Source organism: Solea solea, chromosome 17, assembly GCF_958295425.1.
Source record: "Solea solea chromosome 17, fSolSol10.1, whole genome shotgun sequence".
In the NCBI taxonomy this organism is placed as follows: Eukaryota; Metazoa; Chordata; class Actinopteri; order Pleuronectiformes; family Soleidae; genus Solea; species Solea solea.
The window spans coordinates 11,038,952-11,061,938 of NC_081150.1; the positions used below are offsets into that span (position 1 = coordinate 11,038,952).

At 39.0% G+C, this 22,987-nt stretch overlaps 3 protein-coding genes across 5 annotated transcripts; all 3 read right to left on the reverse strand.

Moving 5' to 3' along the window:
- Positions 1-653: 653 nt before the first annotated feature.
- Positions 654-3,760, reverse strand: LOC131443187 (adenosine 5'-monophosphoramidase HINT3-like). Its single transcript, XM_058612599.1, has 5 exons — positions 3,412-3,760; positions 3,213-3,330; positions 2,274-2,343; positions 2,000-2,126; positions 654-1,095 (listed from the first exon to the last, which is right to left on the reverse strand). The coding sequence occupies exons 1-5, from the start codon at positions 3,484-3,486 to the stop codon at positions 1,048-1,050; spliced, it is 438 nt and encodes a 145-aa protein (XP_058468582.1). The 5' UTR covers positions 3,487-3,760; the 3' UTR covers positions 654-1,047.
- A 200-nt stretch (positions 3,761-3,960) lies between these two features.
- Positions 3,961-7,503, reverse strand: LOC131443186 (adenosine 5'-monophosphoramidase HINT3-like). Its single transcript, XM_058612598.1, has 5 exons — positions 7,330-7,503; positions 6,207-6,324; positions 5,722-5,791; positions 4,908-5,034; positions 3,961-4,651 (listed from the first exon to the last, which is right to left on the reverse strand). The coding sequence occupies exons 1-5, from the start codon at positions 7,435-7,437 to the stop codon at positions 4,556-4,558; spliced, it is 519 nt and encodes a 172-aa protein (XP_058468581.1). The 5' UTR covers positions 7,438-7,503; the 3' UTR covers positions 3,961-4,555.
- An 824-nt stretch (positions 7,504-8,327) lies between these two features.
- Positions 8,328-22,928, reverse strand: LOC131444095 (nuclear receptor coactivator 7). 3 transcript variants are annotated; one of them, XM_058614236.1, is made up of 17 exons: positions 22,822-22,928; positions 20,869-21,062; positions 17,241-17,398; positions 15,707-15,777; positions 15,516-15,623; positions 15,316-15,417; positions 14,913-15,038; positions 14,419-14,603; positions 13,828-13,982; positions 11,972-12,574; positions 11,594-11,765; positions 11,339-11,486; positions 10,903-11,028; positions 10,645-10,797; positions 10,343-10,438; positions 10,184-10,257; positions 8,328-10,049 (listed from the first exon to the last, which is right to left on the reverse strand). In XM_058614236.1, the coding sequence occupies exons 2-17, from the start codon at positions 20,904-20,906 to the stop codon at positions 9,914-9,916; spliced, it is 2,451 nt and encodes an 816-aa protein (XP_058470219.1). In that variant the 5' UTR covers positions 20,907-21,062; positions 22,822-22,928; the 3' UTR covers positions 8,328-9,913. The 3 variants fall into 3 exon arrangements, with proteins under 3 accessions (XP_058470219.1, XP_058470220.1, XP_058470218.1); XM_058614237.1 differs by lacking the exon at positions 22,822-22,928 and adding an exon at positions 22,409-22,550 and having other exon boundaries at positions 13,828-13,949; XM_058614235.1 differs by lacking the exon at positions 22,822-22,928 and adding an exon at positions 22,409-22,550.
- Between the last annotated feature and the right edge of the window lie 59 nt (positions 22,929-22,987).

Below are 22,987 nucleotides of genomic sequence, written 5' to 3' on the forward strand. Positions count from 1 at the left end.
TTTAAAATGTTTTCTTGTATTTGTACATCATTATTCGTTTATGGAATTGCCTGTCTCTTTGTACATTATTTTATGTCACTACGTGTCTATTGTTATACACGAATAACGCTTATTAAAAAAAAAGCTTTATTAGTCATTTAGAAGTCATAGTGTTTGAATGTGATCATTATTGACAGATGGATAGATGGTATCGTTTTAGCATTGCTATGTAAAACTTTTAATTTTGAGCAATATTAGTTATTTATTGCTTTATTTATGTGAAGCTTTTTTGGTGCATGTGACAACTCTGTGAGTTTCAAGTTACAACAGTGGCATCTAGTGGCAAAAAAGTGGAAGTGACATGGATGAAGGACCAAAATACAGAAGTAACTGCTGAGTGAAGAAGGAAAAACCAGCATTTTCTTACATTATTTTAGAAAAAGAATACCCCCCTGATGTGCACACACTGTCAATTAACATGATCTCAAATCGAATCTTGACCAGTATTAACAGTAAATAAGTAAATTAATAAAGAAAACCCTTGTACCCATGTTTGTTTCAATCACGCCCATTAAGACCTCCAGTATTTTCATGCTAATCTAATGTTTGTGTTCTCAAGTGTGAGTCTGTGTCTGTGAAGTGGTAGAAAGACTTTGTCAAAGACGACCACATGATTATTCTTAAGGCATTTTATTTAATATTATATATACATTATTTTCACATTAAAATCAAGTTATGGCACAAGATATCAAACCCTGTAAGCAGCTTTTTCAAACGATCTACTTCATAAACACAAAGAAACAAAATGGGTTTGTACATGAATGTGCAAAGTTCTATTTTAATTATTCAATTAAATACCATCTAATTTATATGACTTTCAAACTGATATGATATTACATTAGTTTAAAAGGGCCATTTATTAAGCATGAATGTGCACAGAAATGTCCCAAATTATACAGCGCCGATGCAAAACACTGTAAGGCGCCTAAAGAACGGATATTGAATCTCACTCACTGAGGCTAAATGACCAGTACTGACATAAATATAAAACACTTTTAGTATTTCACGTTATTTGACCCTGCCTTGAGTCTTCAGCTGAGACAGCACTTTGTCCACCTGCAACAGAAAAGGGAACTTATTTACAATATTTACCACACTGTGGTTCAGCATAGAGCAAATCAATTTCTTGTAAATCACATGTGCATAGAAAATGTTGTTTTTAACTAATCTGTAAAACCCTCAAGTTTCAAATGGAACCAAGGTTTAAAATCAACAATTTTTATTTGTTTAAAACAAGAAAAGAACCCCAAAATAACAAAGTTAATCTGAAATGCACAAGACTAAGATAAGGAACACATTGTCAAGCCTCACTTTATCTCCTATCCTGGATTTTTGTGCAATAGCCATCTTAAACAAATACATACAAATATCTGATATTTTTAACACTTTTAAAGGCTTCTTAATAATAAAAAAAACCCCCATTGTCTTTTGGTAAATACATAATCTGCTGATTACTGCCACCGCTTACATCATTCATTTTATTTATTTAACCTTTATTTATGCAGGCAGTCTTACTGAGACACAGGGTCTTGTTCTCAAGAGAGACCCGTTTCAGACAAACACACAATTTAACAAACAACAATTAGTCACGGACGGACAGAAATACAGTAAAATCAAAGTGACAATCGGAGCGGGTATTTTCAAATTCCCTCATTTGAAGTCCCCCCAATGGAATCTGGACACTGGACAACTTCAGATCCTGTTGTAAAGTGTTCCAGGTTGAAGGGGCAGAGTAAACCTTTTTTTGTCAAGCTCTGTAATGTAATGAAGGAACACACAAGCTGCACTGTCTGTGTGACATGTAGGAGGAGATATATGAGGGCAGCAGTCCAAGGATTGATTTGTAGATGAAGTTGTATCAATGACTTTAGTCGTACATGTGCATGATATGTTGATATGATATGAACCCTCCAGCCTCTGTGACCAGAGTGCAGTGATCAGAGAAACTGTCAAGACTCACCGTGATGAACCAGTGAGATTTCAGGCCATAGTGCAGCTGTGACCTGAATACCATCTGACTGGCTGGAGCCAGAGCATGGAGGTGCAGGTGGGGAACGGAGGAGAAGGGAGGCAGATGAAAGCCCAGCCTGCAGAGATTATCAACAAGAGGGGATCAATACATGTTTGTAAAAGAAAGTAGATGACAGAAGATGAAAAAAGCAACAATTAAACTGCAATCAATATGTAATAAAGATATGTCGAGCATGCGATTTCAGTACAGGAGAGTGATTTACCTGACGTCGTCTAGGTCGCAGACTTTATTCTTCTCCAGCATTTTCATTCCCATTTGTTGCATCTGCTCCACTATCAACAAACAAATCACATCACTATAAGTCATTCATAAAAGACTTATCAGTATGAAAGCTACTCAACATAAGAGTACACATACAACAGTATGATACATCTACAAGTCCAGAAGAAACAGAATCTCACACACTTTCTGTCTAATTTCCTGAGAATTTCTATTCTGTTCATCCAGTCATATTCAGTTACTACACAATGATAACAACAATCACACGTTCACTGTTGCAGAGTTGTAGTACACCTTAAAGAATTACAATCTCTTACTGGTGCCATACCAAACACAATCCCCACCTGATCTACCCACACGTTCTATAAATGGAATTAATTTCATGGATAAAAATGCTCAAACATATTAATCTATTCGACCCACTCTAATAATGATGTATACCCTGCTCAACCTTATACGGGTAAGAGTATGAACTTATTTGACCTACCACATTCCATAGATACCAAAAACAAAAGAAATCCACTTAAAAAAGAGAGAAAATAATGACATCTACTGTTCCAGCAAATTTAGAAGATTAAGATTTGGCTTTGAGGCAAGTTAAAGTATTTGTTTTTATAAAAGTGATATTCTCTTTATTTCATGCTCTCATAATGAATTCTTTAAACACTTTAAGGAAAGGTTAAATAGAAAATACAAGGTTGTTACTACAATAGATGATCATTTGAACATGATAATTGGCCCGAATGATATATGTTTTGCTTTTATTTTGGCCAAATCTATTACTAAAGAATGCATTTTTAGTTGTTGTAGATGTTCCCTTGATTATTTCTGTATTTAATCGTTGTTTATATTCTTTGTTTATGAGTTAAAGCGGAAGCTCAGACTCAGGGTGTGGATTCGGGTCCCCTTCCCCTGTCTTTACCTAGAGGGACATCGTCCGCCTGCAGAGTTTTACAGGTGTCAATGTGTCTCCTGGGGACGATGAGGTAGTGATGAGCAGCCCCCGGTTTCAGGTCACGAAAACACACCAACTGATCGTCCTGTTCGGAGACAGAGGTGGAGTCAGGAATGTCCAACTGTTCATGTTTATCAGTCTCATTTGTGAGGCGCGTGTGACTTACACTGAGCAGGATTTCTGTGTCCGTCTCGTTGTTCGTTATCCGGCAAAAAGGACAGTCGTCCTCCCGAGACTCCATTACTGTCTGCTTCTAAAGTTGTCTTTGTGGGACTGTGTGAGCTCATTTCTACGGAGTCTTACCGACATGGGCGTGGTCAGCGAACAGCAGCCAGCACAACCAGTCGAACACAGAGCTCATTGAGCCAAGTACTATACTGCTGCGTTTGAGAGAAATGCGTAAATTCCCACTTTGACGCCCCTGAATGCCACACATATTGTAAACATATGCTGCACACGCTGCAGTTTTTAGTTTTTTTTTGTAAACAATTACTCAAATGAAGTCTGACTTTATGGAATATATATTTTGACAGTAAACTTGACACAATCAGGAAATTATCCACAAACTACATTATAAACTTGTGTTGTTTTTTTTCAGTTTATAATTGTTTATTTACATATATATAATATAATGATATATGTACATGTACAATTATTACATTTTCAGATTTAGGCATCCTTATTTGTATGAAAACAGATAAATAAATTAGTGCTGAAATGATTATTAGATTATTAACAGACTACTGAATTAATCGCATTCGTAAAAGTATTTTGGTAGTTGATTAATGTGCGAGTGCTTTTTTAATAATTAAAACAAGTTTACATTTTTTTGGGCTTTTTAAATGTGAATATTTTCTGGTTCATTTTCTGGTAATCATTAAAACTGAATCATTTTGGTTTATGGGCAAAACAAGGCATTAGAGAACATCATCATTTCCAGGTTTGGGAAACACGGATCAACATTTTATGGAAGTACTTGATTATTGGAGGAAATAATTGACAGATGGATCGATTATGAGAATAATTGTTAGTTGCAGCCCTAATACAAAGATTCATTCACTGATCCTGGCTGCAGCTTTTCCTTGAACGGCTATAAATACCTAGATCAACTCAGTTGATTACACGCAAACACAGTACATACAGACTGGATTCTGTAAACATGCTGACACACATTAAAACATGAAGGCAGGTAGTTAAAAAAGTATTTTGTGTAAATAAATAGATTTTTAGAGCCAGCATATTTCAACAACCATACAGTGCATCATTGTGTTGAACCGAGTCAGTCCTATCACTGATCATAAAATAGGACTTCATTCAAATAAATGTTTGCTTTTTTTGCTTCTAATCTGTGCAGTGAAGTGGTGCAGTGGAGAAATATTCTTCAGTTGCTCCCGTACACGTTGTTCCTGCATAAAAACAAATAAAAAAAAGGGCATAAAAACTGTTAATAAAATGGTGTAAAATTGTACAAGCATAGTGGTCCAAAATGGTGGCCTGCATAGAGCTGAATCGGCTTCTGATATAAAAATAAAAATCTAATTCTGGGGTAATATATAACAACAATTCATCAGGTGAATGTACCCTGATATATAATTAACTATCATTATTTTATCTTCAATTTTTGCAAAATGAAAATCATTCAGCTATAATTTCAGTACTCACTAAAATAAAACTCTCGGTCCGTGGTGTGAATTTGAAAATCATGGACCGTGAGATTTGGCTGCTGGGGGCGAGCACATGGAGGTGGAGGTGGTTTACTGAGATAAAGGGTGGCAGGTGGAATCCCATGCTGTTGGGGCAAACACATGTCAAAGTACAAAGTCATCTTCAGGAGTTACAGTCGCTGTAGGCAACTGCACTTGCTTGAGTTAAAGTGAAGACGATGAAGTGCTTATTTTGAAGTCCAGCTGCCTACAGCGGACTCCTGAAGATTTCACTACTACAGTTTACACAAGTTTTTACTTTAAATAACCCTTTAAAAAAAATCAAATCATTATTTTAAACTTTGTTTACTGGGATTCAAGAAATGGATACACACACATACACACTAGAGCTGAAACGATTAATTGATGAATCGATTATTAATCGATTACTAAATTAATCAACAACTATTTTGATAATCGATGAATCGGTTTGAAGCTTTTTTATGATTAAAACAAGATTTCAGATTGTTTAAGCTTCTTAAATGTGAATATTTTCTTAATTTATTTGCTCTGGATAACAAAGAAATCATTAAAAGTTAATCATTTTGGTTTGTGGACAAAATAAGACATTTGAGAACATCATCATTTCAAGGTCTGACGAACACCGATCAACATTTTTTAAGGTTTTCTGATATTTTATGGACCAAACGATTAATCGAGAAAATAATCGATAGATTAATCGATTATGAAAATAATCGTTAGTTGCAGCTCTAATACACACACACACACACACACACACAGACACAGACACACACACACACGTCTACACTCACCTTATGTCATTCATATCTGCGAACCCTTGGTCATGCAGCACAGCTTTCCCCATTTCAGCCATTCTTTCAACTATTGGACACATGACTTGTCATTGATCTGTAAATGTCTGATTAGATGTAAAAAAAATAATCTGTGCACTTTAAGGCAGCATGAGTTAAAACATGCTAAAGAGGGGGACTGTTGTAGGAGCAGCAGTAATAATCCTAATGTAACAGAGAATAAACATAGTGAAAAATGTACTGTCACAATTATCATGACCACAATAATTGCAATTCACAATATTATTGTGATAATTATAAAAATCTGCCTGTGTATACAGATGCAGATGAGTCACCCTCTGTCTGTATTGTCTTCGTTTAGTGTGTATTGCCCTACACAATGTCTAATATTGTCCCATTGCTAGCAGTTTAAATAATTAAAAACATTATAGCAACGCAGGTAAAATATTTTATTTGCAGTAGTTGGCTCTGACACTGTTACTGACCGAGGTCGATGTGTTTTCTGTGCAGAGAGGAGCAGCTGTGTATGTGTTTTCTGGGTATGACCAGGTAGTGGTGAGGAGCAGCTGGATCAATGTCCCTGAAACACACCATGTCCCGGTTCTGTGGAGACACACATAAACACACGTTTGCGCAGTGTGGTGGGAACACTTATTGACATAATGCATTCCCTAGGCCTGTAGCCTGACTTTAACCATCACAACCGAGTGACTAACCCTAACCCTTAACCTAACCTAAATTCAAATTTAAACCCTAAAAGGTCTTTTTGGACCTCACAAAATGTACCTATACAAGAAAAGATGATTTTGCAACCTTTGTGTAGTCATAATGCATTCTCTAGCCCCCTTACCCTAACTGTATCCATCACTTCTAAATGCCTAACCTAATTCTAACCCTTAAACCAGGTCTTAAACCTTAATGTTGTGTGGACCAGCCAAAATGTCCTCACAAGGTCAAATTGTCCTCACAAAGATAGGTTTGCTTGACAATTGGTCCACACAGCCTACTTAAGACATACACACACACACACACTGGTATGTATAATACCAAATAAGGAAACATATTGACGGACATTCATTAAGACAGCCTAAAAGTGTTATCCCTAAACTTAACTATAACCAGTTAGTGCCTAACCTTAACCAAAATTCAAATCTTAGACCCAAACTTATCCAGTCCCATATAAATGAGGTTGTGCCTCATTAGGACCATGTTTTGTTCTCCATGAGGACTACAGGGCTTGACAGAAAAGGTCCTGAATAAGAAACAAATATTGTACAAACACACACAAGCTAAAATAAAATACAGCATAGTTAGAAATATGTTTTCAAAAGCTACAAAAGCGTTTCCTTGTTGTGCCAAACTCACAGTGACAAGAACACATTTGCATATTCCTGAGCTGCTTCACCTGGTAAAAGTAAAGCTCAGCTAAATCAAGTACGCACAGTTTGAATTAATGTTTTTGGCAGGCTGCTTTTGTATTATTAATATTATAACTAAAAGTCATGTCAAGCTTCAAAATGGGACAAAATTAGCCATAGTTTTCTTTCGTCTTTCGGTTAGCACTGCACCTCCATACTAGCGTCACTTCGGTTTAAATATGTTTTTTACCTTTGCAAGAATTTCCGTTTCTTCGTCTTGCTCGTTGGCAATCGAACAGAAAATACACGATTCAACCACGGACTCTCCAACAAGTGACGTTGAGAAACCTCTCGCCATATTTTAGTAACTATTTTCCAGAAGCTAGTTCTCAGTAGTTTACCTCATCCACTGTCACTGTCAAAGATCGTCTATGTTTCCAAAGATGGGCGACTCTCTTTGTTTCTTGTACGTTCAACTATAGGGAACTGAATTTCGGCGTGGGCGGCCCAAATATTAAAAAAACCAAAAAACAATTGTTAGCTGTTTTTTTTTTTGTTGTTTTTTTAAAAGGAAGCCCATTTCCGCCACATGGAAAAAAAGAATGCATACCATAAGTCATAATTTTGAGATACTTTCCCATAATTATGAGATGCTAAGTCATAACAACTAATAGTATACATATCTCATTATTATGACTTAGTACCTCATAATTATGAAACAATATCTCGTAATTATGACTTGGCATCTCATAATGGTGATTTAGTATCTCATTATGACTTAGTATCACATTATTAGGACTTAGCATCTCATAATTATGACTTAATAATATATATTTACATTTTTTTTCTTAAAACTTAAAAACAAAAAAATAAGCTCTCTGATTCTCCAGCTCCTTAAATGTGAACCTAAAGTAAACATAGCACATTTAATTTGTGGACTAAACAGCTCATGTGAGGCCGTCTTCATTCTGAGATTTGGGGGGGACACACCATTTATGGACCTTATTGATGCATTAAAACTTAATATTTAACTAAAAATATCAAACAATGAATTGACTATGATTATAAATACAGGGCTGCATCTATATATTAAAAAAACAAAACAACAAAATGTACACAGCTTGATTTACAAGAAAAAAAACGTAGGAATTACCTGTAAACATCACTCCCATGTCAGTATCAATGTTCACCATAATCAATATAACGTAGGAAATAAAAGTTGGACAATAAAAACACAAACCATTGTTATTTATGTATATATGGAACATTTATTTAAGTTTAAATGTGGTTGCAATAACAACACAATAAATAGATCCTTAGTGATATCACAGTACACAGCAGTTTTGGATTCACAAGAAATAATACTTTTACAGCATTCACAGTAACAACACTGAAGGGCTACAGACAATAGAGCTCATTTTCACATGAAGCGAGTAATTGGCAAAGGTGGACAGTATGACAGGGAGGCTATCGCTGTAACATGGGTGCCAGACGTCTGCAGTACTGCATGTTCATGCACTACAAGCCTGTGTCACATACACATGATATAAATGAGAATCTCTTTTCTATGTTCGTAGATGTGAAGTTTTAGTAAGTGGCATGTCAGAGTGCAAAAAGTGATCCCCCCCCCCCTCCCTTTTTCCATTTTTGAGTAAAGGCAGCTTTCCCACGTGTGCAGTGATGATTAAACGTTCAGTAACAAAAGTTTACATTAGAGAAATGCTTAATTACATTGGTCACATCCTGTTCAAACTCTATTGGCTGCATGTCTCTCAACAATGACCGGAAATAATAATAAAAAACAAAATTTAAGGAGATATAAAATGAGTCATCGTGAGACATGAATTTAATGCTGAACAGACATTTCAAGTGCTTGAGTCCAATCACAAACAGAAATGCTTAGCAGTACACTTTTCTATAAAATCAGAACCATTATTATATGGTTATTTATAAAGACAGAATGCAAAAATAAATGTAAAAAATAAAATCTAAAAATATTTTTATAAAACATGACAAATTAACAACAAATCAAACTTAAAAAGAAGATATTTGGTCACTGCAAACGTTTCCTGGCTTTAGCGCTTGTTTTTGGCTCGTATGGGGGGAAAGAAAACGTTACATATACTCACGAAGAAACGCAATGAAACCCTTCTCACTGGCTACATTTAAAACTCCAGACAGCCTTCGGAGGAAGTGCAACCCTTCTGTTGTAAACAATTACAGCATTTTCCTTATTAAAAACTAATTTTATAGTGGAGAAATTAAAAATCTGACCTGGCATTTTCCAATTTCCTTCAAGTTTCAATTAAAAAACAAACAAACAAAAAGGATAAAGCAAACCATCTATGGTATACAAGCCTGTACATTCCCAGAATCGCATCAATTGCCATCTCTGCACAAACCTACAGCAATTTGGAATTCACGTCACACTAAAGTCAGCTTCTTATTCCCTCGATCCTCACAAGCTTAGGGTGCTGAGGCAGTCTATAGTCAGCATGCTGTGGAAGCTGGTGCTGTTGTCGCATGTGTAAGGCAGCAAATAAACTAAGACAGCAGCGTTTTCACACAGTTGGTCTTTAAACGGAAGCATGAACCAAGCATTAAGTGGTCAAACTCCCTGCAGGTCAAACCCACGTCAAAACAGAATGAACATTTCAAGCGCTGCTTTCAGTCGCTTTGAAAACGCCACAGGCTGCTTTCTGTCTACTCTCACTGACCATGTAGTGTCATGGTGGGGTAGTTAGGTTTGACTTCAAGTGGTGTGTAACAGACTTGGTGGTGTCTGACATTTTGAGGTCGTGGAGCGGAGCATGAATGAAGAAATACCTCGAAAGCTACTCGAAAGTCCAGACCTCCAGACTGTGGATGCTGAAGTCCTGCTGAGTCGACAGAGGCTGGTTGTTGAAGGTGGCGCACTGGGTGGAGGCACCTCGGTACAGCTCAGCGTCCAGCCACAGACCCAGCTGACCACTGCACAGAAGCAGGAGGGGGGGGAGAAAAATGATAAGAATTGTTAATTATGTAATGAGAAACTTCTTTGCCCCAAAACGAGTGCGGTTTCTATCAACAAGTTTATTCTAAGAAGCAGAAATGTAAGATCTTACCCCCCTCCTCCCATCTGCAGAGAATCTGTATTGCCTTTCACAAAGTAGGAGTTCTCCCCTGTCCACCGGAACACCTGAAAATTAACAGCACACGATGTCTGAGTTTGCGAAATTCAGTTAAAAACCTACAACTAGTTTATATATCAACGCCGTACACACCTTGATTTCAGGGCAGAAGCTGTAGAGGAAGGTTTCTCCAGTGCCGTAGCAGTGTTCGCTCACTCTGAAGGGATGAGTCGAGAAGGCCCCAAATATCTGCGGTAACATTTGAAATGTATTTAACATCAAAAAGACAGCAATTTCACAAATGTACTAACTGTTAAAATGTCAGTCAACTTCAGTATCCACCTCTGGAGGTTTGGACTTTATACTATTGTAATACATAAATGGAAAATTGCCTTTGTGTGGCACAGTGTGTGTACTTTTTTTTCATTCAGGAAATCCATGTGGACGACGTCTACCTGTTTGTCCATGTCTTTGATGACCAGCAGGACAGGACTGTCCACATCTGCCAGGTTTCTGTACAGAGTCTTAAGGCTGGTTCCGTGCTTCACAGTGCTGTAGGCCAGTCTCCAGTGGTAACCCTGCACTCGCGCCGGCAGGCGACAAGCAAGCTGGGGAGTAAACGGATAATCAGATTATGAAGTGCACTGATTGATATGTATTAGTCAAATGTAAATGATTTACTGTCACGAAGTGGGCAAATTAATCTTTATTACTTTCTCGATGTGCGTGTCCTGCAGCACGTCACTGGTGTCGCCGAGTATGGGCAGCGCCTCCACAGACAGCTCTCCGTCATGGCTGCCAAAACTCTGCCGCCGCTTCGCCTCATCTAGGGTAATGATCTTAAACAAGCAAAGAGGATTAATGTGCGTCCATACCGAAACAACTAAAAACGCACATAGGTGCCATCGCATGCCAGTAAAAATAGGAATGCGGGTAACTGTGTCTTTGTTTCCAAAGTTCTTCATTTTTGTACATCCATATTGAAATGAAGCCCCAAGAATCTTCAAACTGAAATGAAACCAGCAGCATTTTTTTTATACTGGTCCAATTTTAACGGGTGTATCCAGAGCAGAATCTATGCGTTTTTGAATGAAAAGAGAATAGTATGGACGGATGAAGCCAATGTTAAACCGTTTCTACTCCTCTCACCTCCCAGCTGCAAGACGCGGGGTCACTGAAGAAGTTATCGATCATGTCCAGCTCGTCTTTCTCCACCACAACAAAGCCCTGCTCTCGAGCCTCTTTGCCGTACACATCCGGAGACCACTGCACAAAGAATGCATACAGATGGTCCACCCTGGAACAAACACGCATACAGTGAGTTAAAAACAAAACAGGTCACACTAATAAATACGACTTCATAAGTAAGTGAACCCTTGGACACAGTCACTGGTTTAATCTCACCTTTCCTGTGGCACGGCAAACCAGTATTCTGGCTGTTTTCCACAGCCTCCAAAGGAGTGGGCAGGGCTAAAGTTCATTCCAGTGGCAAAGGACTTCCTCATCGGCTTGCCCACTTTGAAGCAGAGGAACATCGGAGGGTTTTTACTCTTCTCCTCTGATGAAAACAGCATATCTACACAGAATAGAGAATCAAAGACAAATAAACTGTGTTAGTCCGAGTTTAAACATCCTGATTTTATTATTTCTCTCAAATAAAATAAGTGCCTTCTATTTCTTGATTATTAGGATAACTTCCTGCTTCCGCATCATCTTTTGGTACTACCATCAGGAGTCAGCAGAATCTACTCATGCATTCAATACCTCGTTTATAATTTCTACCTTCTATCGGCACCTGCATCCTCTCCATCAGCCACGACTTCACCTCAGCTTCATAGTTTTTCTTCCGTCTCTCCTCCTCACTGAGTTCATCTCCCTCTGCTGGTCTGTCCAAGCTTTGCATTTTGGGACTAGAGTTCCAAGGAGCCTCTGCAGCCTGGCTCAGGCTCAACTTCCTGTTTTGGTCCAGTGATGCGTCGATCCTTTCCCCGTTCAGCAGGAGCTCCATGGTCCCTTTATGGTTGATATCTTTGGTTTCGGTTGCCTCTTGGCTTGTGGGTTTTCCACGCCCCGCGTCGCCTCGTTTTCCTGTGTCTGAGGAGGATTGTATCGACTCTCCATCCTCAATGGAGCTGTTCTGATTCACGCCTTCGTCCTCTTCATCATCCAGCTTCCCTTTTGTTTGATCAAGCTTCAACTTGTCCTCAAAGTCTTCCTGGCCTGGAAAGCCTGGTCCCTGTAGCTTCAGTTTGTCCCTGCTGACAGTGCTGGGAGCTCTGGAGAACGTTCCCTCTGCTTCCTCACTGCTTCCGTTGACAGTCGCCTCCAACTCTGTGAATCCCTCATCTGACGGAGACTGCTCCGTCAGCTCTCCCTCTGTACTCCCTGGTGTTGAGGAGATAAAAAAAAAAGGTTTTATTCCAGAGCTGCATCTAAACATCAATTTTATTCATAAAGACATTAAAAATGTGTTTTTTCTGCTGATACTGGATAGTAAGAGGAATATATTTTTATAGCAATCACGCACAACTGCATATCCCCCCATCACCTAATGATACCAGGCCTATTGACAAACTTCATGGTCAAATTGAAGTACTTTTCAATTTTAATGTCAATTTTCTAGCCCTTTTACTTGTGAATGTATGTACTTATGAATACCTAAATATCACTTTGCTGTACTTAAATCACATAAAAAATGTTTTGTTAGCTATAAGCAACCAATAGTATGTTTTGCAGCAGCAGAAGGATAAGAAATTGAAGATAAAAATGTGTTTTTAAGTAGACCTATGGAGCAAATAAGGCCCAGATGGAGCACTTTTTATTTAATACTTTAGTATTATTTTCCCATCTAATAAGCAAACTACTCATTTACATAGAAATAAAATACAATCAAGCCCTTTAAGTACTTTTTAAAGCTTGAAAACACAACATTAAAATGCAAGCATTATTGAAATGAATTCCAAAACCCCTGTACTGTATGAACACTGAAGATCACAACTACTTAGGACTAAACTACGATAAAACAGAGAGAAAGAGATACACAGTACAATAACCTCATATCACTGGCACATAAAACAAAACCCCTTGTAAAAAAAAAAAGGGAAATCTTTGAACCCTTTTAGACCGTGAATTTAATCTTAATCTGCACATAAATTAATTCAGGAAACATTGTCAAAGTGCAACTTGTTATTTTCAAACAAACACAACAAAAAAGTCTTTGACACACCTTCATGACCAGAGGACTAGACCAGTGTTTCCTAAACAATGGGTTGCGACCCACGGATGGGTCACAGTAGATTTTTTTTGGATCCCCAAATACATTTGCAGAATTTCTCCAACGTATTAAGATTTATGTGTATACGTTTAAAATAACATACATAGAATAAAGTTGCAATACATTTACCAAACAGCTCTTGGAAATTAGCTGTTTATTAGTTGCTGCATCATGCACAAAATGTATCTCGTCAGGATTTATTTTGTGATTTGGATCACAATAATTTGCCACCTTAAAAAAGAAGGTTCCCTCATCGAAAGTTTGGGAAACACTGAGCTTAACAACAGCAACAAAATGTTTCTGATTCACGTAAGGACACAAATCCAAGTTAAAGGTAAAGCACATCGTTAACGTCCACACTTACCGGTTTCAGACAGCGCCGATTCAATGTCATCCAGGACGATTGGTCGCTTTGGATCAAGAGCTTCATAGCGGCTGAAGGGGTTCAGGTCCTGCTCTGATGGCAGCTGTTCCCACTCACCAGGCCTGTACACAGGACACAGATCCTGGGGTCGGTCTCTGTGGGGTCACCAGGCACCACACATACCGCACGGCAAACGAGGATGGGGATGAAGAGAGAAAAACAAAAACAAGACAGTTCCAACGGAAATTAAGAATGACAAAAATGATAAACAACTCAAAAGAAAGCATAAGAACAGATGTGAAATTAGAAAAAGAATGAAGACCATCTTAAAATGTAAGGCTTATTTGATTAAGATAAAAAAAACAACTTTGTAGACAAGGTGAAGTGAAAAAGGTGCTTCATTAAATGCAAATTAAAGAGATGTGGAAAAAATGTGAAAAAAACAAATGTTGGAAGTTTAAGAAAATGAAATGGTTTGTATGAAACAATGTTATTGGAAGGAAAGAGAAACTGGAGGGAGGAACGAGGAAAAGAGGAGTAAGAAAAAAGAGAAGGGAGCGAAACGAGGGAAAAAGGGTGGGGAACTCTTACGATGGCAGCACGTCTTTGAGCTTCATGCGCGACACATCGTCGTACAGCGCCACGGAAACGACCTCCTCCATGGGGCAGATGAGGCCGTACTCCTCGCAGCCGTGCTCAATCACCAGCGGGTCGGACTTGTGGGGGTCAAACATGATGTTGTTGGGCGTCACGATCAGAACACCTCCCACCACTCCCTAAAAGATTGAAATGAGAGATGATCTCATCTCACATGAGAAGACTGGTAACAATCGGAATGAGGCCAAAATCATAGTTCTTAAATAGTGTATGACTTCATTGATATATTATTTATTTTTTTAAGTCAGTAAATGTCAGAATAGGGGAGGAAATATCAGAGTAATGTCTTGTCATGTTTTTCCAAATTCTAATACGTAAGATGTCAATAATATGTCAGTGAAGGACTTTAAAAGTTAACAGAATTGATTTGCAAATAAATAAATTGAGTTGTTGGAGCAACTACTAATGTGTTTAAAAAGCCATCTCACCATGCCATCAGTGAAATATTTACAGCTCATCTTGATGAATTTCACAGCTGACGGGCTCTCGTCCTCCGAGTTTGGGGAGAGCTCACGCCGGACGGATTTTGCTGACCTACAGTTTGAAAGGCCATACTGATGGACGCGACAAAAACACACAAGGAGATCAGAGAGACATGATCAGTATGTTTTTCTGTGACACATTTCACTTCTGGAAAAGTGTGTAATGATATTGTAACTTCAACTGAAAACTGACAATATATAAAGATAACAATATGATCAAATCTTCATATACTCATTATACAGTAGATAAAGGGTATATAAGCAGTGTCAGAATGAACACCAAACAATTAACTGGGCAGAATCAGTAGGATGGCAGGATATGAGCCACTGTACTATAAGCAACACTCACGTGTGATGGTTTCTTGGACAAGTCATTTGAGAACGTGGGATCAGAGGAACTGGGAGACTTTAAATCAGTGTCTGACTGGCTCACATCGGGGACAAACAGCTTCTGTAATGGGGACAAACAACCAATGATCAGCCGGTTAAGTCAGGTTAAGTAAAGCGGAGACTTGAAGCAGCATCGCGCAGCGGCGTCAGCGTTCTCACCTGACCGGGGTAGACGCTACGAGAAAAGAGCTTGTTCAGTTGGACCAGTTTGTTTGGCGTGATGTTGAACTTGAGAGCGATGCTGTTGAGGGAATCGTCAGCTCCCACCTGAAATGAGAGATCATCACCTTCATGTCCGTTCGTCAGAAACATGTTAAACAAAAACGTGCTACCAGTGTAGTGTTACTCACAACTATCTCCACTGTCCCCGGTGGCCTCTTCTTCTCCCTTTTTGCCTGATTGTTACTTTTACAGCTGCTGTCTGAGAGAGGGAATAAAAGGCTTTAGCAGATGGACATCATCAAACTGATAACATGACATCATATTTGTAAATAAAAGTACTATATAAACTAAATATTTAGTTTGTCAAACGTCTTAATAAAGTTTTAGTGACTTTTTAGTGCCATATTTACCATGGTTATGAGAACAAAAATGTGGAAACTTAAATGAGCAATAATTGGCTCAAATCAGCCTGACAGATGACAGATCAGTTACCGTCCAGTGAGGTCAGCACAAAGACATTACGCAACAGATGACATGCTGAATATGCCGTCGTTAACTAAGGAGCGCTTGCTGTAAATCGTTATCTCTCACAGATGCACACACAAAAGCGCATGATGCACTCACACAAAATGTTGTGGTGGACAAGGTCCACAGTCAGAGTTGTCTTCATGCCAAGAAGAGAAGCCATTAGCAAACTACACCCTACTGCCTTCTAACGCTGCTGTCTCCTCCAATCAAACCCTGGCCATGGCCATGAGTTTAGCATTAGACAGCCAGACTCCTGCTGTGTGTCAATTACTGCACAGACTGAGCATCAAAGACAACACCAGTGTCGTCTTCTTCTTCTTCTGGGTGTAATGCTGCCCTCCACAGTTCAAAGCTCTCAATGTTTTGAAAGTCATGAAAACTGGAACGTTATCAGAGAATTTGTACTGGCCTCGGGGGGGGGGGGGCTGATAACTGCATTTGGAAAGAACACTAGTCTCAAAAAAAACTCAATAAAAATAATGAAAACAATTGCGTTGAATTGATAAAACCCACTTTATCGTAGTTTTGAAAACGTCCTCATCCTAAAAAATTTTTTTTTTTTCACCTGTAAGGATCATATTTTAAGTAAAGATGTTCCATCTTTATAGGATTTGTCTTGTGCATTAAACAAAAGCAACGACTCCTGGTTCATTCATGTGCTTTGTTCATAGAACATCCCCATTAGTAATACAGGATAAGGGTTACGCAACTTCCTGTGTTAACTGCTGAGATTGTTTCAGAGCAAGTCAGAGCTCTGTGACGCCGACGATAATAAAACGGCTACTGGAAACTGACACACTGCCAGTTGAAAAATAGGACGTTACATAGGATTAATTTGTTTTAAATGAAGCCTTTACGTGAAGATCAACTATAATTTATTATAATTATACACTGGGACGTGAACATGACCGACTCCATTATAATATCTGTGGGTTTTACTCAGTGATTGTTGCAGCAATGTCAGAGGTTTAATGTGAATTAAAGCAATGTTAAAATTATTTATCTCACACATAATAAACTGAAAACACAAAAGCGTGTGCAAAGCCAAACGTAAATAATCGTCTTCCAAAACGTCGGATTACTGAATGATTTTTCCATAGGAAAATAAAACTGCTGCCCATTCTCAAGTGGGACTGGCTCCAGCCCCCCCAATGACCCCTAAAAGGAGGATAAAGTGGTACTTTAGGTCTTTACCTGAGCTCGCAGGTGGTTTTACGGTTATTCTCTGCAGGTCCGCCCTCTTATTGGCTTCACCTTCGTTTGGGATGCCTGGACAGGAGATGATCGCCGGGTTCTGCTCGTTCACATTCTTGTCCGATTGGCTCTGCTTGAGCTGCCGCCGCCTCTTCAGCCTAATGGAATCACAGAGAAAAGAAGAGATTTAATTTGAAAAAAAAAAAAAAGGGGTGTCTTTAATCACACAGTAAAATGTCTTTTAGGACCAAAAATCCAGTAACTAAGTTAAAAAAAATTAAAGAGGTAATTTGGCTCACATCACTTTGTTATACCTATTTGCAGTTACCTTAGCATACTTAACTACTTTAACTACCTTATAAGTAGTTATAACTATAAGTGGTTATACACAATGATAAACATAGTTATAAGTAATTTTAAGTGGTTATAAGTAAATATACATAGGTATAAGTAAGTATAAGTTGTTATAACTATGGTATGGTAAAAAAGTTGAGATGGACATGTGATCAGTGTCTCCAGGCTGCGATCAAAATAGAGTATGAATCAACTATGTACGAATATACCTTATAAAATTAGACCATGATAATACTGTAGATAATAATGTTGTCATCATGAAATCTTCTATTAACAGAGTAGTGCATTTTTTTAAGTGTAATGATCTGTAAACACCAGACAACAGATGCCTGTTTATACTTCGTGTTATGAGAAGTGAAACAGGCACCGCAATGAATTCAGATGTTCTTCTGTCCAAGTTCTGTTTCTGTGCTCAGAGATATAACATTGTGCCTTTTACTCTGCCGAGTCAGCTGTGACTGTCCTTTTTGCTTTTGGTCGATCATTTATTATTAGGTAAGAGAATGATGTCATGGCATCTCCAGAGTCCAGACCCTGATGGGTTCACCAAGGTGGGGGGTGGGGGTTCACTGCAGGGCTTGCAGAAGAGCCACATGTTAGTGGACCACTTAGGAATAATGTGCTCTGCAAAAGATCCATTGAAATCTTAAGTGCGGATGTGAGCATGTTAAGAAAAAGATAAGGCTCTAACTGATTTATCTAATGCCGTGAGTGGCCGGGGTGGTGTTGCTCTGCTGCATATTCCTGTACAAAGCAAGAAAAATGAAAGAAGGGTCTGAAGAGTTCAAGTGCTTGAACGGAAAGGAAAGTGTGGGTCGATAAGGCTGCAGACAGACAGACAGACAGACAGACAGACGAAGGCTGGGCCTCTCCCACAGCCTGAGGTCCCTCTCCTCCTCCTTCTTACCCAATGCAGCACTGTGAACTCAAGAATCTGCAGCATCCGTTTTACTGTGTGGGGGATTTCTCAGTGTATCCCAGTCACTTTGTCTGCTTACAATTTATTGACATTTTTAGTCTCATACCTAAACTTTCCCAGCTTGAATGAATACAAATAAGTAAAATAATTCACACAAACTCCAAGTTAACATTTTTTTTGGACCTAGTGATTTTTATTTTTTTTTTAAACCTTGAATCAACTATTTACTGTACCTTCCTTCACTGATCTCTGCCTTGTTATGTAACACACTGATTGTCCTTTGTGTGCTTGTAATAAATGTAAGATACAAATGATTTGCCCTACTGGGATCAATGAAGCTGCATTGGTTTGCAGCATTTGTGCTGGATAATATATTTTTACATTTTTAATTTTTAAATTGCTGAATGTCTAATGGTGAGAGAAAAAATGTTTAATTTCCCACCATGTTTCAGTGTTTCTCCCACATATTTTCTGACAAACACTTCACATAAAGCTGTGATTAGTGAGATCGCCATGACGACAGTTACTTCGTGTGCAGAGTGGCACAGAGCACCGAAGCTTCAGAGGTGCTGTGAGCCTCTTGGGGGGAGCCTCAGTCACCAGTGACCTCCTTAAGGTGTGTACATGCACCAGTCAGTTTTAGGCAAATCTACAGCTGCATCATATTGTTTTCAACGTCCAAAGCATAATCCCACTATACTCACTGTACCCTCAGTTCCAGGAAGAACTGTTTTACTTGACTTTACAGTCTTTTGATGTGATGTTCCGTGTCAAAAGCTCTCATTAAATGCACTGGCTCCCAGTGTAGTAAAACAATAAACATAAAAACATGAACAAAGTTAAATGGTTGCTTTATACTTTTTATTGACTCTCAGAGACCTTTACTCTAATTTGTCACACCACATGGTGCAGGTAATAGGGGGACTTCATATGAAAGCAGTAGCTGTTGTTGGGAGATAAGACTTATTTCCTGGCATGTCATCTCTGCAGTGGGAAAAGGTCTGCATGGATTTGTTGTGCTGATCTTGCACCATGCCACCATTGCTTTTGCTGTCCACTCCCACAGCTTTCCACATTATCTTTACAGGACAGCACTGTCCATAGCACAAAGCTCACATCCTATTAAAATCTAATACACTGCCTATCTAATAATTAGAGGGTGACTGGGCTGTGCTGCCATTACAAAGTCATTTCCCTCCATGATGTATTATTTCGAACATAAGAAAAACAAGACCAAAGACAGATTGCAGGTTTGCACCAGCCTGTCAGGGAAGCCTGAACAAGTAACCTGAGACATAATAGAAAGAATAAAGCCCATTAGGCTGCATGAGCTCACAGCATCCATCACGTCTATAGTCAACTTCTTGGCGAATATGCTGCAGTAGCAAAGTGCTTTTCAATATATCCACTCTTGTAGCCTATTATGGTTGCAGCTATACTGTAGATGCTTTACTTTTTTACAAAAATGGACGCCCACTTTAAAGCATACATGAGGACAGTTAAGGTTTGGATAAACCCAGCACAACAAGAACAGTATTTTTAATCTTTTTAAACACACTCAAACCTTTTCATTACACTGAAGTCTACCACTTAATCCCCTTTATTCACTCAGCTCCCGGTCGACTGTCTAATAACGCATTTCTCGGACACACCTAATCTGTGACGACGTCAGAGAGAGAGTGCTGCTCTTTGTTCTTAACCTGCCAATTTCCTTACAGTTTATGCACCGTAGCTGTGACGAGCCTCTTTCTACACTCAGTTCCAGACATCACATTTCAGACTGCTGCCAAAATCAAATTTTAAGGTCAAAAACCTTTCCAGGGGGTTTGTTCGTGCAAGAACTCTGACGCACAACTTATTTGAGGGAATGAAAGCTGCTTGGAGACGGGCGGTTTGAAAAAAGGTGGGAATTAGTAATAGGTGAAGGCACCTAGACAGAAAAGCCACAGTATCAATGCAAAGCTCCATCACAGGAATATGTTGGACTCTAACATGTGATGCATGTTCCAAGATGTCAAACTTAAACCAAAACACAACTTTGATTTGACAGGGAGTTTGAGGAAACTGGACCAGTACGCGCTGAGATTATGGATTTATTTAATATTGAATACTTAATTTTGTAGATTTTCTCATGGAATACATGGCACAGATTGAGAATGTAATCTTAGGAAAATATGTACTTTGTGATTTTGGACTGATTTCCCTCGACATGGTCTACAAAAGCAATTGATGACAAGAATTTAAAGATATATTTTGGTACTACAGTATGAAATGAGAGCCTAAGATCGCGGCTACAGATCAGTTATATTATCAAAATTAAACACATTCGAGACATTTAATCAAACACACTCTTACCTGGCAAAATATCCCGGCTTCCTGTCTCTCTTTTCCATCAGGCCAGGGTCCTAAATGTGCATGCACGAGACTGCATCCATACAAACATCCACCACAAACACGCTCGATGACTCCCCCACTCAGTGTCCAAGCCAAAAGGCACAAATTTGGGGAAGATCACCACTCACACTGAGATGTCACTCTTCTTTCTTGTCCTGCAGAGGAGAAAGGCAGGGGATTAGTGGACTCATCTGGGACCTCCTCACTCAGCAACACTCATTTGACTACAAAAGGCCAATAACTGATGGGAAAGCCTCATCAACCTGAGTGGAAGGTGATGAAAGCACTCAAAACAAGCAGACAGCGTCTGAGCAACAGAAAGGGCAACGCAGCATCCCTCTGCTGTAGAGCAAAGACACATCTGCTCCTCATTAATGCTGCTACAGTACACATGTGTTTGATTATGTAATTATGCTTCAACAGAACTGTCTCTCTAATGTAGGAGCCACAAAATGGTGGACTGTGGTTCGGATCCGGACCCTGTAAATCACCATGTGATGACACTCAGCCAATCACAACAGTGAATTCTGATGAGCATTTGGACTAGAGTCAGTGCGTGAGACACACACAGAGATGGATGACGGGACGAAGAACAGAATGATTATATAGAAAAAGTAGAAGTAACTGCATTTGACATGTTATGACAAACTTTTTCATCCAAACAGACCTTTTAGTTAAAAGGGTCAAGTGTGTAAAAATGTGTGACACCTAACAGAGGGACAGCAAACTGCAACAAAGAAGTCTCTGCTCACACATCAGGGAACTGCAGTGGCCTCTGCATACCAGAGAGGATTTAGTTTCCATCATTTCTGGGATATGCTTCTGCTTCAAAACATGCTCTAGTCAAGTGTTTGTCTGTTTCGTAGGGCTGCAATGATTCGTTTCAACAATTAATAGATTAATTGTCAACAATTTTTTGGTAAATAAAACATTTCAGCTTCTAAAATGTAAATATTTTCTGGTTTCATTGCTCTATTTGACAAAGAAGTCATTCAAACTGAAAAATATTTGGGAAACACTCAGGCTACGATAACAAAACAATTTGTATTCTTAAATGACTATACACATATACAAGGCTAGTAAATGTGGGTGGGGATTGCCAGAGACACAACAAAATTAAATTGACACAATATTTCAGCCACAATACGATATTATGATATACTCACGCAACAGCTCTAGTGAGAGTGAGCATTTGGCACCATCTCGTCAATTGATTTATTTATGCTAATTTGTAACATCACTTGAATCTATTCGGATTAAAATAAAATACTACTCATTTAAAATCTGCAAACGCCGTTTAGAAAATCCAGTGGATGTCAACATTCACAACGACATGGCTACACTATCTGCTAACTGGACCAACAAGGGGTTAATGGACTTTAAACGTATGTCAAACACCATTAAGAACAGAACATTGAGCCAACGAAATTCATCCACATACAGCCTCAAAATATTATACAACAGGTGAGTGGCCGCGGTGGACATAGCAGCCTTACCCCACCTAGCTAGCTGCATTCTTCAGATTGCAGCATTTTTCTCAGAGGGAAGATGCATACACCACTGAGCAGACTTCTTCCAGCTTCTTCGCGGCGCAGCAGTGACACAAACACCCAGCTGTGCTCATGTGAAACCAGCTTGTGCCAGTTCCAGAAAACCGGCACAGGCACCGCGGACAAGCTACAAACCTACAGTTGACTTCCCCAGCTGATGCTAACGGTGCTAGCTAGCCACTTTGTTTACACGACAATGATAACCTGGTGAGGATGGCGAGGATATATTTACGCCGCAATTTGGCTCTTACTTTAATGCATTAACGCTCGTGTTGTCAGAACTTAAGCTCACGCGAAATTCTGACGCGAAACGATGCATTTAAACGCCAAAATTATTCATAAAAAACATATAAAAAACACATACCTTGCGTGCATCCTCTCAAAGCTAAGGTCGGTGTTAAAATGAAACATCCTCTCACTCACTGCGCCCCCTGCTGTCAGGAGCGCAGTTTAACACACAGAGCTCACCACCTGCTCCTCCGTGTTAACGGTTGTTTAGTGAGTTACCGCGAGTTAGACTGAGGATTTCA